The 15,864-nt window shown below is 34.0% G+C and overlaps 1 protein-coding gene across 1 annotated transcript; it reads right to left on the reverse strand.

Annotated features, from left to right (window-relative positions):
- Positions 1 to 221: 221 nt before the first annotated feature.
- LOC148879261 (putative linoleate 9S-lipoxygenase 5) lies at positions 222 to 7,281 on the reverse strand. Its single transcript, XM_088960747.1, has 10 exons — positions 6,835 to 7,281; positions 3,735 to 4,024; positions 3,366 to 3,606; positions 2,902 to 3,240; positions 2,687 to 2,772; positions 2,469 to 2,579; positions 2,057 to 2,361; positions 1,697 to 1,960; positions 810 to 1,601; positions 222 to 657 (listed from the first exon to the last, which is right to left on the reverse strand). Exons 1-9 carry the CDS (start codon positions 7,052 to 7,054, stop codon positions 833 to 835), a joined length of 2,625 nt encoding a protein of 874 aa, XP_088816873.1. The 5' UTR covers positions 7,055 to 7,281; the 3' UTR covers positions 222 to 657; positions 810 to 832.
- Positions 7,282 to 15,864: the final 8,583 nt, after the last annotated feature.

Genomic DNA, 15,864 nt, shown 5'->3' on the forward strand with positions numbered 1-15,864 from the left:
CTGACAAATTTATTTTCTTACCAAACAGACTTTTTAGCTATAATGGATGTAAACATGAATTCCAATAAAGCATATGTTTTTTTTTTTTATCAAAAGCCCACTTGAATGCAAATTTACTTCTTTTTTATCCATGTACTTTTACATCTTATTATCAATGTAAATATGCATTAGTCTGTCATTTGTCGATGCATAAATGTAATATTACCAAATACAGGCAAAAGTGAACCAGAGTGTAAATTTACACTAAACCAGGATTTAGACTCCATTTGCATCATTTTCAAATGCAGCCTTATGCTCAGTTTGAAAGGAGTACAACAGGTTTTGCATTCTACTTTCCAAACTAGGTATATTATACTGAATGGGCTGAAAGTAAAAGAGCTTCTTAATACTGTATGTTGTACTGTGGATTAGTGAATCCCTTGTAACGAAAGGCTTATACATCCATATATAGTACATTTCATGTACCCACTAAAGCAATCCAAACAAGCACAAGATGGCTCCACCTGTTTGACCAGACGCATGAGAAAGCAACAGAGAGACTGTATGGATGATTGTTATTAAGGGAATTGAGATGGGTTTCCCTTTGATGATGTTAACAGGAACTTGCCTGCAGAAGTCCTGCGGTCTTCTAAGTTACGATTTTCTTTCTCTCCTCTCCTGCATCGCAAACTTACTGCTCGTAACCAGCAAAGCCTTGCAGAAATATATATATATATATATATATATATATATATATATATATATATATATATACCTATTAATTTGTAGGTAGAACAATATAATTTTGGATTATATAGCTGAAAACTTACACTTTGTCCAGAAGTAGGATGGTTTAGATTGAGATGCTGTTGGGGACTCCCCTACCAGTCAGCCCCCCAACACCGGTATAGTTTGAGGTGTCAGGATACAGCAGCATGTATGGCACTTTGACAGGCCCTACTCGGTTTTTCCACCGTTTGTCATTGTTCATCTCTATGATTCTGTTCTCGATCTCCACAAGTTTCTTTCCAAATCTCTCAAATGCTTCCAGTGCTGCTGCATCTGATGTCCACTCAGGACTCTCTCTTTGGCCTAGATAGACCTCATCAGAGGAATGTCTGGATAATATCTCTATGAGGGATACACCAAGGAGGGTTTGGAGCTGGGCTGTAATTGTTTTCAGGTAGACCTTATCAGGGTTTGACTCAAGTTCAGCATAATCAGGAGTCCCTGGCTCAGGCATGAACCGACGACTTATAGTCGGACGGTTGGGGAGGAAGCCTGCATAAGGATACTGTCCGAAATTCACTGCTGCATGGAAGGCTGAGGCTACCCATATGATGATTGTGCATGTTTGGGTCAAGTCCGAAAGCGTTTGCATCTTGGGCCACCATGGCTCGTCCTTCTTGTCGCCATGCCCCACATTGCGGAGCTCAGTCCACCAGGATTGGAGTTCAGAGTCACCCTGGATCAAGTCATCGTTCGGGTAATAGTAAGAACAGTAGTCATGGACCCATCTTTCAATGGCGGACCATATTTCAAGTCCATCAACGGCATAGGGATAATCTTCAATGAGAAGGCGGAGGCCATGGGGCCTGTTGCTGTCTGGAATTGCTATACCCCTGTACAGAGCAAAATGATCTGAGAGAATTGTCATTCAGTGAAGACCCAAAAGTTCAGTACTGTCTAATGTTCTTTCTAGCCTCTGTACTTTTACCTGTTGATGAGATCTACTGGGAGTGCCATATCCGTGAAGACCCAGCTCTTGTAGAGCACGGAAGACATTTCCATGGCAAATTTTGCCGGAAACACAGTCTTTTCAAGCACTCCACCAGCATTGATGAGAATCTGCCGGGCCAAGGCATTTATGCTCAGTGTGTCCCGGAAATGAGGATGCAAGAGCTTATGGATCGGATGTAGCACGCTCAACTGTCTATTTGTTGCAATCACAAATGGCTCAATGGTCGCGTGAGTGTTCAACCTGCAAACAGAAGCATGACAGTTGAAGAAATCCATTCAGACCTCTGACTGGCATTTCCCACCAAATTACAGAATTGTATCACGTACGGGATCATACCAGTGGCTGATGAGCTGATGATAGCCGGAGTCATTAACAGCAACATAAGCTTTAGCCAGCTGCCAAATTGAACCCTCGACGCCATGTTCGGATGGAGTGAAGACCTTACTAACTGAACCATGTTGCACTCCTTGTGGATGTGGTAAGCTCAACTCAATAGCCAACGGCTTCAACGTCCCATCATCTTTCAGGAAGAGGATTGTTCTTGATGCATAGGTTTTTGTGGTAGTCGAATTAATCCTCTCCAGGTAAGGAATCAATGCATCGTGATAATCCAATATGAATAGCTTCTTCTTCCTAATAGCCTACACAAAACAGAGCATTGTTATATCTTCCATCAAGCACCTGCACCTCTAAGCAGAAATTATCACTTTGACTATGAAATATGTTAATATATAAATGTAATGCATACCCCGTCGACTGATAGCAGCCCATTCAGGTTATTCTCTATATGTTCTCTGGTTATCGAACTAGTCTGGTTGCCGTATAATTTAGGATCAAGCTTGCTTGCCGGTGGAAACTCCTGCGCGTAAGTCTCTTGTCAGTTACTGATCGAAGAAATGAAAATTCATGAGCAGATGCCAGGATTAAAGCAGCAAAAGCAATATTAGAATATGTGGTTAAGTTTACTTGAAGACCGCAGATGCAAATTGGGTTCACTCCAGCGAGCATTTCTCTTGCAAATTCTTCGTCTGTCCTCCAAGCAAACTTATCGTCTGCAGTGATGTCATGAAAACAATCTCAAGGACCATATTCTTAATTTTCTCCCTTAGTGTGCTAATTAATTACTCAAATCAGAGAAAAGAAAAAGAAAGTTGGTGGTGAATGTTAACTTAGATGCATACGTTGGATAACTTGAGGCAAAGGGAATTTGAGGAGCTGTTCACCGTCGGTCCGGAAAAGTTCTTTAAGCATCTCGAAGGGGATTGCATCCCTGAGACGATCAAATGCACCACTGGGTAGCTGGGTTCCTCCTTCATAGAGATTAAACACATCTTGAAAAGTGTCGAACTCGTTAGGGGTTTTGTCACATAAAGCTTTCAGCTCCGGGAGCAAGAATTGAACCAGGGATTTCAGCGCATATGCAAGGAAATCCGACATCTTCAGGTGACCAAACCGTTCATCTCTGGGGACGTAAATGTCCAGACTGAGAAGTGGCGGCAATCTGCTTTCTGAGTTAGGATCTACGACCAATATGGGTAGCGTTGAATTAAGATGCTGATTAGGTTTAAGTTTAACAACAAAAACAATGTACCAATGCTGAAGAGTGAAGATGCCATCGAACTGGGATTCCAGAGAAGAAGCAAACCTGTCATGGTGGGTTTCCGGCCAGTTCTTCCCCTACGAGGATATGGGTACTCTGTGGAACCTCCAAGGATGGGACGGGCGTATTCAAGACCCTTGTCAGGATCACCTAAGTCATTGTAGTAAGCATAATCATAGATTCGGTCCCATTCCTGGAGCTCTTCGGTTTCATCTCCTCTAAGATTAACAAGCTCTTCCTCCCTGTACTTGCGCAAGGGTTCTGGCGTTTTAGCTGGTAGGTAGCTCTGTAACAAAACCACGTTACTTAAAATACCTTCAAGAAAAGGTTGAGAAAATTTGAAAGTTGGTGAACTTTTTACTCCCTCTCTCGCTCTCTCTTTCTCTCCCTCACCTGTAATTATATTGCACGTACCTGGTTGGTGAAGAAAACCCGATCATTTTTGTAGCGCTTAGCCGGGTAAATCCAAGAATTACAGAGGAAGTGGAGGCGACCCAATCCTGGAACGTCTTCGAGCGTGACAGTCTTGAGGAAGAACTCACTGTGATGGAAATTCTTAATAATGAAAGCTCCCGGAACTCCGATATCAGCGTCCCAATCAAAAGTGACATTGTATGACGATGCACTGGCCGTCAACGGTGTCACGGTTGTAATCCACTCTTCCAAATAAGCAGCCTTTCCAACCTTGCCTCGCATCCCATTGACTGCACAAATGTCCACAAAACAAAATAAATACGGAATCACCTCAAATTTCAATGTGATTTGTAAATCGTAGTTCGTGAGACACATCACAAAAGTCCAACGTTGACGTTGAATCGTTGATTATGAGTTCGGATCGGATCAGGAAGGCACGACGTATAAGCACGTTCAATCGTCACTTTAAAAGGAAAATTCCTTTCGGGCCTAGTGCCACTTTGGTTCTCCCACTTTAAATGCAATAAATCAATAAATGTCTTTTGAGTGTCATTTAATTTTTTTTATCAACCAAATAAGTATTGACAAAAAATTTACAATCTTAAATCCTTGTATCTTCAAGTTGATGTCACTAGAATGCTCACTCAAACTTGATTCTAACTTTCTTGAATGGAAAAGACAAGGATTTAGATGCTTAATAAGAAAACTAAGCATTTATGTCTTTTTCAAATGCCACTTAACAACTTGTTAACAGCTAGTTATTTTTTTTTAATTAACCAAAAACCGTACTGGTCGTTTATTTTTCAGAAATACCAAATCGGTCGATTTGATTAACCATATATTTTTTGTTCAGTTTGATTGATCACACTTTTTAGATTCCATTTTTTGGTTTTTAAAGAGCACCCCTAACAAATATATAATACTATGTTTGATATATCCCAATATATGATGATTGTAATTATGATTTGCATTAAGTCAACCTTATACGAAATTTTTACCTGTAATCTCAATTGCACAAGTTAACAATGTAAATTTTTCACGTACCACCTTATACTTACACCTATCACAATTCTCTCTTATGTAATGTAGGATTACATTTATGTTGCCTCCTACAGTCCTACTACACTGATAATTGATATACAGATAACCCTCCTTTCCTCTCTTCTACCAAAAAAAGTAATAATAATGGTGGGATGGGGGATGGTGCCATTTTACTTCCTATTTGAGGTAATTAAAAACTCTGAAACAAAAGTAAATCAGAACACACTCGGCCCATTTACACTAACCAAACACAGTCAGAAGAATGAGAAAATTTGGAACCCCATGTACATGTTACATGTTGATGAATGATGATACCCGGGAAAAGCACAGAACAAGAGTAGAAACTTTTATGGGCCAAAACTGAAAGCGTTGTTTTCCATGTAACCTAACAATATTATGGGATTCAGAGAATGGTTGCTAATTTTATTTAAATAGGTTGTCAATAAATGAAAGTTTATTGTGCATCGAAATTTGTTCATCTGTCCATCATCTTTTGCTCTTTTTTTTGGGTAAGGTAAGAAAGAAACTCATCCCCTTAAACCAGACTCAGAAACAGAGTAAAAACGTGATACAGAGAAGGAAGAAAATTCAGGACTAGAAACACCAATAGACCTAACAAAACAGGAACATATCTGACTTAACCAAGCGAGGGCAATGGAAACCCAGCAGCCATTGGGGACAGAGGTTCAAGGCAGTAATGAGCTCAACATCGTCACTATGAAAAAGATATGGAGATCAGGTTCAGACTTTCAAGTTTTAGCTAAGGTTGCTTAAATGGTAGTGGACTGGACCTAACTTTGACTCGTGGGATCCAGGAGGCGACACTTTGCTTCATACGGCATTTGAGTTTTGACAGGTTAAAAACAATAATCTCCCCCGTGAAGTGTACGCCAGATTCCTTAGCGATCTCTCCCAACACCGAGTCACGAACCAAACGAACATATTTTGATAATTTATCTAGTATACACCACCCAATACATCTTTTGGCAATGTTAGAGAGAGAGAGAGAGATGGGGTTGTCGTGGATTGCTTAACTAACAAGGCATGGTTCCTACCGTCCATCCTCTATGAATGGATTTATGCACGTGACATGTTTGTTGCTTGAAATCTATCAAACAATGTTTGTTGCTTGGAGCGTTACAAAGGAGTGTAAATTACTCAACATAGAGTGCTTTAAAATTAAAATGAAGTCAAAATTAGAAGGTCCAATCCAAACTAAGTTTGGTTGTTATTGATTGGTCATTTTGAGTCTCCTTGTCACAGCTCGTTGACTAGTTTTTGCAACGCAAGTTTCATTTTCTCAGGTACCCCCGACTCTACTACTACACCCAAAACTAAAAGGCCAAAACCTTTAAGCAACAAATATTTATATAACACCAGCAGAGTACTGTTTCTACCAAATTCCCAAGCCCATGATGGAAGGTTCTGTTTGTGGGAAATTTAATTGGATTGGCAGCCCATTTCCCATCATCTGTTCTCACTGAGTTCTAAGGTGATCTTATCAGCCCCTGAATCCATTAAAGATTTGCATCATGGATATTACTCTAGCAGGCGACCCACCTGTCCAACTGCTTGCTAAAATCATAATCTTCGACCCATATAAAATGACTTTTCCTTTTTTTTTTCTTCTAGTTACCCTTCTCTTATAATTTCCTTTAGTCTCTCACTAGCTCCTCTGCAGAAAACAGAGAAGGAAGAAAAGGCAAAGAAAATCACAAGAGAATGTCCAATGATGATGCACTAAAACTAAAATAAATAAGAAAAATCAAAAGATAAGTTCTGATAATTATTTTTATGTAAGAAACACACAGAATCAACTAAGCACAAAAACAACAAATTAAAGGTTATATTAATTTAACAGAATGCAGGTTTCAACTCCCAACTCCTCAAGTCAGTATCTCATTTCTTCTCTAGTTATGCAACTCAACAAACTTATCAGGATCCTCTACTAAGCTGATTGGGTTACCCAGAGCAAGTGGAAACAACTCACAAGAGAATATGGAAACCAACCAACTGGGAATCAAGGAAGAAAAAGCAGGGTCAAGCCTCAAAGGCTTACCTGGGTCTGCATTAACAGAACTAATGAGCTGCAATGCAACTCCTTCGCCAAGTAACTCATCAAACCGATCGAGGACCGAAGCGTGGAGGTCATTGAAATCCAGCAAGTTCTTCTTCATCAACACAACCGTTCCTCTGATCTTCGTCTTCCCGCCCATCTCATCGTTCAACTTGGTTTGGGTTTCCTTCCTTGCAATCGTGTCTACAATCTTGTGAAACATCCCTTCAATTTCTATCGAATAAGCAAAGGAAAGTAGAGGAAGCGATTAGGAGATAGTAGAGAACAAGAAATTTAAAAAAGATTGTGGTAAAACAGTATGTCCAGTTTGATGGTCATATTTATAAGCAAAGAAAGACTCATCAGCAGTGAAATTTTATCGATCTCGTCTGTCTTCACTGTCTCATCCTTAATTTTCTACTGCCTCCCTGCCAACAAAAAAATATATGTATCTACTAATCGGAACAGTGGTATATAATGTACGCGTAGTGCAGCTCATCCGCTCTGATTTGATATTTGGAAAGCGATTTATTTTATCTTGGCATGCAGTTGTCCTTCGGTCCTTGTTTCTCAATATTTATTGCTTATATTATACGTTTAAGGAGCTTATTCAATAATCCTACACTTGCCAGATAAGCTAAAAATGGAATCTCCAAGTTCCTCTTCCAACCTGGCCAAAAATTTTTCGACGTGTGCAAAATAGATCCACCTGTGCATATTAAATTAAAACATTGAAGGATGGAATTGAAATCTTCATCAGCCAACAAAACACGTTCCAACTCCTTAAATTGTGTTTCCAGAATTCTCTTGGGCTTATCTATGTTATATCCTCTATAATATCTTACCACTTTTACTATTAGATTTCTACTATGGTATCAGAGCCATCTTAGACTTATGTTAAAAACACCATATCGACTACATCCATTACCCAATCTATGTCATCTGAGAGTCAAACTATTACACAAAGTGGAAAGATACTACATCTTCCAAACACTTTTGTTGTTCCTGTAGATGGAACTAATTACATTTTCAAGAAAATCATCCATTCTTCCAGTTCTGAGAAGAAATCATCTCTTGGGTTTCACCGATGGCACAGAAAAAATGTCCACCCAAGCAAGGCAATCGCATTGATACTGCTGAAAGCATCTACTAAAGTCACCGTAAGCTCGGCCTATCGAGACTAGGTGCAGCAAGACCATGTATTAATGGGTTGGTTGCTTATGACAATTAATTGCACAGGTTATTGGGGTGCACTTCCTCCCAATCTGTGTGGATAACCTTGGAGCAGTTGTATGCCTTCAAATCAAGAGTTTTCATTTTGAATTGCGTAGTTTGAAGAAGGGAGCTCTTTCAATTCCTCAGTATCTTGAAAAAGTAAAGAATCCCACAGATAATTTTGTTGTAATAGGTGAGCCTCTCTCTCTTCAACTATTCTTAGTGGGCTCAATTCAGAATATGAATCATTTACTACTGTTGTCACTATACGGGTTGATGCCTATTTTCCACGCCCATACAAAGCATATAAAAATTGATTATCACTTTGTATAGGATAAGGTAGTATCCAAACAACTTGAAGTTCGCTTTATCTTGTCAAAAGATCAGTTAATTGATATACTTATTAAGCCATTGTCTTCTCAACAGTTTGCTTTTCTAAGATCCAAGTTTCAAGTTGTCAAACCCCTCTTCAGTTTGAGGGGGCTGATAAGGATTATACTCTCAATGAAAGCCCAGAAATGTGTTTCCAGATTTCTCTTGGGCTTATCTATGCTATCATATCTTATCACTTTTACTATTAGACTTCTACTATGACTCACCTACTTGTATATTTCTGCCACTTGTACATGAGATGTATTCAATTAAAATCTATATAAACACACCAACCAAGTGTAAACCTGTGTGTGATTTTTTCCTTCAACCCTCAACCATTTTATATACAATTGATCAACCCAAAATGCAATGGCAACACAATACCACCATACCAAACACCTCCAAAACCTCATTCATCTCATCTAAATGTCTCAAGCCCAATCCCCCCTCAGTTTTTATGGTGTGCATATTTTCCTACAACCTATGGTGCATGCACTCATTTTTAAATTTGCACCCTTTTGCCAAAACATAGTATATAATGTATTCATTGTCATATATATAGCATAAGAGAGCACTGGTTACAACATCCTTCGACCCTTTTTTTTCTTCACTCATATCACACCTTTTTCATCAATATATTGAAGACTATTAGGAGCATTGGGTAAACAGAGGAATTCTCTTTAGAAAGGAAAAGTAGTCCATATGCCACCTTTTCATCAATGCTTTGAAGGCTACCAAATGGAGAGTTGAGTGAAGATGGAAATCAGCTATTAACCTTTGTAATTTTTGTGTTCGTCCTCTCAAAGTTTCAATCTAAAACTTAAGCTATTAGGTGAAGTCCTTGAATAGGCTCTCATTCTCTAACATGCCCCTCATAAAAAGCCTATGAGGTTTGAAGTGTGGACAAGCACAAGTTCACCCATACCTTATGTTAAAATTTAATTTATTATAACGGAGGTAGAAAGTATCGAACACTAAACCACTTGATCAAACAAACTTTAATACTACCTCAAAGAACCATTTAACCTAAAAAATTTAAGATGTTAAGTGCACACCCTGAATAAGTTTTTATTCTCTAAAAGGTTCAATCCAGTTTCTAATTTGATCAATCAGGTCGATGATCTAATTGAACCACTTGTGCTCTTATGTTGGTTCCATTCAGCAATTTTAATTTATTAATCCCAGCAGTTAGGTAAAGATGATATTTGAAAGAAAAAACTTGTTTTCTTGATAAAAAAGCCACATTGCCCGTCTTCAAGAGTATCACAAACTTCAAATGATAACTTTCTTTGTAGATTAAAAAAAGTTGAGTTATCAATCTGAAGAGATAGAACAGGGTAGAACCGGAACTGACCCAACAATAAATATCAAGGTCTAGCCGTCCTAGAATCAACAAAATCGAATATAATTTTAGACCCAGAACTAAACTTACTAGTTCTCGGAATTGATTATAGAACTTACTGAAAATGTTATACATTTAATATGTATATATGTATGTGCATATATTAATTTATTTAATTTATTTAATTTATTTAATACATTATGTATTATTTATATGAGATTAGAATCGATTCAGGACTAGGTAGAATTGATCCCAAACTGATAATAATTGAGACAATAGATTAAGAACCGGAACCTGACACATCAGTACAGATCTTGGAACGAGAACCTGCCCAGACCCGACCCATTGACAATTGGGGAGTATTAATTGTATACCAACTCTCTCATATCTTTTTGTCTTGCTACAACTTAAAATTGTATTAGTCCATTTAGTGGCCAGGGGTTTTTGTAGGTACTAAAGACCCCCTCTTGTTTACCTACTAACTCATTCACCCATTATAAGGTGTTGTTTGCTTTTTGGGAAATCATTTACCCGGGTAAATGCATTTACCTAGGTAAGTGTCTAGCAAAAATCTAGGAAAAGCACTATACATTACATCAGAGAGAATTAAGGCCCCGTTCACTTTTCAAGAAATTACTTACCCAAGTAAGTGTATTTACCTATGTTCTTTTATTTCCCAAGTAAATAAGACAATGATTGTTTTAACCATAAAAAACCATTATTAAAAGGTATTGGTGGATATGTTGTTTCAACTCAAAGGCCTAACTTGGTTAAGACATTGATTCTTTTTTTTCTGTATTTTATCCATTTTTGTCTTTACTAACAATAATTATAATTTTTCAAACATATTTTTGTTTAATATGAAGAATATATAATATTAATGCATGTTCAAATTTTTATATAAAATTTATTAAAAAAATCTTTATTTTTATTTTTATTATTTAATTTATGATATAAATAAAAATTATTTATTTACAAGGTGGAAATTAAATTCTAATATATTGTTTGAATATTGGTTTTTAATATTGTCATCAAATCAATTGATTAGATTGATCAATCCACCACCCAATTCAAGATTGTAGGTCCATTTACCACCAAACCACTTGCCTACGATGACTTAGATAATTAAATCATTGAACTATTTGACATGGTTAGTGGGGTCATGTGTTAGACTTTAATGCTCTTTATTTTTTTTTCTCTTAATTTTTATCCCTTTTCTGTCATTAATGAAAACAATTCTCATTTATCACACTTTTTTATATGATGATATATAATGTGCCCAAATTTATCTACAAATTCCTACATTTTCTAGAATTTTATGCATTTTATTATTTAATTATAACATCATGTGTTGATCCATTTAAAAAATTTATTCTTTTTATTATTTTTAAATGAAATTTTGATTAATTTTCAGTAAATAAAATTAATTATAAAAGCTAACATTTTTATTAATTCCATTAATAATTAATAATTATATAGAAATGACAAAGGGGTGGGTTCAGGGCAGGGCACCCCATCCCTTTTCCTGCCCCATAGTCAAGACACTCTACCCAATTCCTGCCCCATCCCTAGTGACACGTGGGTTCAGGGAAAAGATAACCACTCCTTAATGTCAGGCGAGTTCAGGGATAAGACACCCCACTCCTCATCAAGGATGAAGAGTCCTTGAATTTCCCTACCCCATCCCCAATATTGGGCGAGTTCAAGTAGAGGTGTAAATTGGGCTGTGCTGGGTCGGCACGACATGATCCGCATGTGGCCCGCACAAAGTGTGCATCATGTTGTGCTATCCCACGAGGTGTCCTGGGATGTGCTTCCCTCCTCTAGAAAATTTTGGGAGGTCGGTTCGGCACGGCCCGCACGAGCCCGTACCATGCTGTGAGTCGGGCCTTGGTCCAAGCCATGCCACACACCAAGCCAAGCTTAAGGCAAGGCGCCCACTCCCCGTCTAAGGTTTTTAAAATTGGACCAGATAGGGAACCATTATGGGCTCAAACGGTCTAATTGTTTGGTCTAAATAGATGATCCGCTCTGAGAAAAAATATAAAAAATTAGAAAAACAAAAAAGGCAAAAAATTGTTGTCTGGGTTGACAGTTCAACTGCCCAAGTCAGTGGCTCGCTAACCAAAATAAACGGTTGTTGGACAAAAAACGGTTTTGAGGTGAAACGATGTCTAGTTTCCAATTTTTTCGGTCTAACCATTTGGTTTGATCTAGTTTTGAAAACACTATCCCCGTCAACCCAATATTCAATTTGACGATAAAAATGATCAAAATCATATATTGAGTATCAACCACATGGTAAATTTCTAAAAGTAAAGTAAATTGTCTTTAACATTCAAAAATGTAATTTTATGAAAATTTTAGAATATTTATTATACGTGTGTAATTTTGAAAATTTATTCAAATTTATTTAAAATCTTATTAAATAATTTATTTTCTTTTTAAATGGCTTACTTATAGAATTATACTAATTTATCTTATAATTTCTAATATAAACTAACCAATAATTTCCTTTTTCCAATATTATACTAATTTATCTTAATATTTTGTGTAATTATTTGTTCAAATTATAGTTTCCCATTTCCCATAGTCATTTATTTTAATAATTTTCAATAATTTGCAATGAAAATTACATAATTTTTCAATGGTTTTCCAAACTCTATCATTTTATGAAAATGTAGTTTTATGAAAATTTTTGAAAAATTTATTACATTTGTGTAACTATGGAGATTTATTAAATTTTTTAATTGTTATTAAATATATTTTTTTATTTGGTAGTTTACTAACAAAATTACATTAACTTATCTTTTATTTTTCAATATAAATTAATTAATAATTTCACTTTCTATATTATATTATTTTATTCCCCATTTGTATTTGGTTATTAATTATAATAATAACAATAACTAAAATTTTATACTTTTTGATAATTGTTAAATATATATAATTCTCTATTTTATAGAAACTAGTTAAGGAGATTTCAATTTCTATAAAACATTGTTAATGAGTTAACTAATAACAATATTTATTAATTTTTGATAATTTACTAACCATACTAATAAGAGGATTTAATTTTTGGTAATTTACTAATTGTATTTATTAACTTTTGGTAATAACACTATTTAATACTCATTGAATATGGATGGGATTAAATATTAACCATATTTAACTATTTATTAATTAATAATGAATATTTTAAATGAGGGAGAGTGGATATAGATTGGGGGAGATGCATTTTAGGAATTGATTAGGGAATGGGGAAATATGATATTTTCCTATTGATTTAAATGAGATACCTTATAAGAGAGATTATAGGAATATTTTTAGGTAGTTGGGTGACATGGCTTAATGGGAGTGGTGGGAAGGGGAGAGGAGAGAAAGTCAAATAGAATGTAGGGTGGGGATAATGGAGCAAGGAGAGGCATGGTGACGGGGACCCATGCTTTGTTAAGCGAAAGTTAAACAATAGAAATACATAAGAGTATATAATTGTTTTATATTTTAGCTTTTTAATAAACAATCTGATCAAACTCAACTTGAGTTGGCCAGTTTTATAGTATTTCAGATCGGCTTTGGTTTAATAATTATATATCAATATTTTATATTTTAAATTTAATTTTTTAATACAAGAAAGTAGGAAAATTCTCGTATTTGTTAGTCTAACATATTTTATATCATAGATTTAATTTTTGTAATTTATTTTTTAATAATATCATTGTAATTTATGAAATTTAAAGTTAATTTTTAAGTTTAAATATTTTAAATAAACAAATTAAGCTGAAAATATACCCAAATTGATACAACCTGAGTTGGTGGGTTTTTGCTAATGGTCAATCGGTTTCGAGTGACAAACTGCAGAGTTGACCAGATCGATTTGATTGGCGAAACAACCTACAACTGAACTAAACCAATCATTGAACACTCCTAATTTCAACTAAATTTTAGTCTAATCTCTAATAAATAACAATAGTTTAATATCCAATAGTTATTGAAAATTTATAACAAATATACACAATCATTGAAAATAAGTTTATAATGAAAATATAATAGATATATTATAAAAATACAATAATTACAAAAATATAATAAATACTAAAGATGTACTAAATTAGTCAATAAATAGTGTAATCTTAAATAATAGTTTAATCTCTAATAAGTATTAATCTATAAATTATAAAAAATATATAATTACTAAAAATAATTTTATAACAAAAATACAATAAATACGATAAATTATAGTTTAAAAGTTAAATAATAGTTGTTTAATCTCCAATAATTATTGATAATTTTATATTAAATAGCAAAAATAAAAATACATTTATAAATAATTATTGAAAGCATATTTATAAAAAAACAATATAATAGTTGTTTAATCTCCAATAATTATTGATAATTTTAATTACTAAAAATAAAATAAATATTAATTTCAGTATATATATAAATATATAATGAATATACACTATTATTGTAAAATTATTACTAATAAATATAATTTTATTGATAGTTATTTTCTATAATTATTAATTGATATAAGTGAAATTAGTTATTTACAATATTATTTAGTTATTGAAATAATATTGTTATTTAAATTCTTAAAATATTAATTTTTTATTGAATTTAATAATCCATAAAATTATAATTATACTATTATTACATTATTCGTTATTAATTTTGTAAGATAATACATTATTATTAATATAAATATTATGAATTCTATTTATAATTAATTTTCTACTTTTAAGAATTCTTTTTAAATTTATTACATAATTTCGTTATTTTAACTATTTAAAATTTTGTCATGTTAGATATTTTGTTATTTAAAATTTTTCGTTATTTGAATTTTATTTATTTTAGTGTTAAATTTTTATTATTTGAATAACACTTAAATTGAATGATTCATAAAATTATAATTTATATTATTACAACATAATCTCATGATGAATTTTGTAAAAATATTGAATTATTAATAATATGAATATTATTAAATCTATTAATTTTTTGCATTTTGAATAAATACTTTAAATTTAGTATATAATTTCGTTATAACATTTAAATAGTTCTGAATTTTTTTATTTGAAACTTTCTTTGGACAGATATAGATAAAAAGTGGGGGAGAAGATAATTAGGAATTAGAGATAGTTTAGGAGAGAATCTCTCTACTAAATTAGAGACAATTTAAGAGATAAATAGGATTTAGAGATTATTTAGAAAATAAATAGGAATTAGAGACAATTTAGGAGGAAGTTGTATATTCCATGTCCATTTTAAGTTGTATATTCCATGCCCATCATTAATAACATTATTTCAAAAATTCTTTATTTAATATGCTTTTGTATATTTTATATTTCTAAGTTTGTATTATTTAATTATGACATCATGGAATTATTCATTGGACCCAAATAGTTGAATTACCTAACCACCACCTAAATTGAAAAATATAATTTCATTTCTAGGTTTATTTTAAAAGTATAAAATTTCATTATATTAATAATTATTGTGTATGGATTTATTAGTGGAATTTAATGAAGATAAACAAAAGTATAAATATTATATTCAATGAGAGAGTGAATGTGATTTATTTAATGAGAAACAATTGAATGTACTTAAAGAATAAATTACAAAGACCCCCATGTACTATGGGGTTAGTGACAAAGACTCCCTTGCACTTTCTTTTGGGACAAAGACCCACCTCCATTATAGTTCCATTAGTTAATTTCGAAAAAGATTCTCATTGGATTGTTTAATTTTTTTAAATACCCAAACTACCCTTGTATAATTAAATTTACCTTTTTCTTTAATTTATGAAATCACCGCTGTTCCTTGGGTAATATGTTGTCCTCGTTGCCTCTTGGCATCCCCGGGAAAAGGCGGGTATAGTCTCATGCTCTTGCAAAGCCATACATGACTGTAAACCATATTCTTCACCTGAGGGTGAGTTAGATATTAACTAGAAGAACCGGGTCAAGGCTGCCATGTCGTGTCTCGACCAGCAAATTTGGGAAACTGTTTCCAGAGCATCAGGTTAATTGAGCTGAACCTTTCATTGCTAAGGCGGACAACACTTCCAAATGCAGTGGTGAATTCTGGCAATGAAAACGAGG

Source organism: Nelumbo lutea, chromosome 1 (assembly GCF_056320005.1).
Source record: "Nelumbo lutea isolate HS-2025 chromosome 1, American lotus-T2T, whole genome shotgun sequence".
In the NCBI taxonomy this organism is placed as follows: Eukaryota; Viridiplantae; Streptophyta; class Magnoliopsida; order Proteales; family Nelumbonaceae; genus Nelumbo; species Nelumbo lutea.

Bases quoted from the DNA above. Each gene is read 5' to 3' on its own strand.
- LOC148879261 (XM_088960747.1), bottom strand. From the start codon at position 7,054: ATGTTTCACAAGATTGTAGACACGATTGCAAGGAAGGAAACCCAAACC. The intron at 3,241-3,365 runs GTTTGCTTCTTC...TATTGGTCGTAG, and splicing joins CCGGAAACCCACCATGACAG to ATCCTAACTCAGAAAGCAGA. The intron at 2,773-2,901 runs GTATGCATCTAA...ACATCACTGCAG, and splicing joins TTTGCCTCAAGTTATCCAAC to ACGATAAGTTTGCTTGGAGG.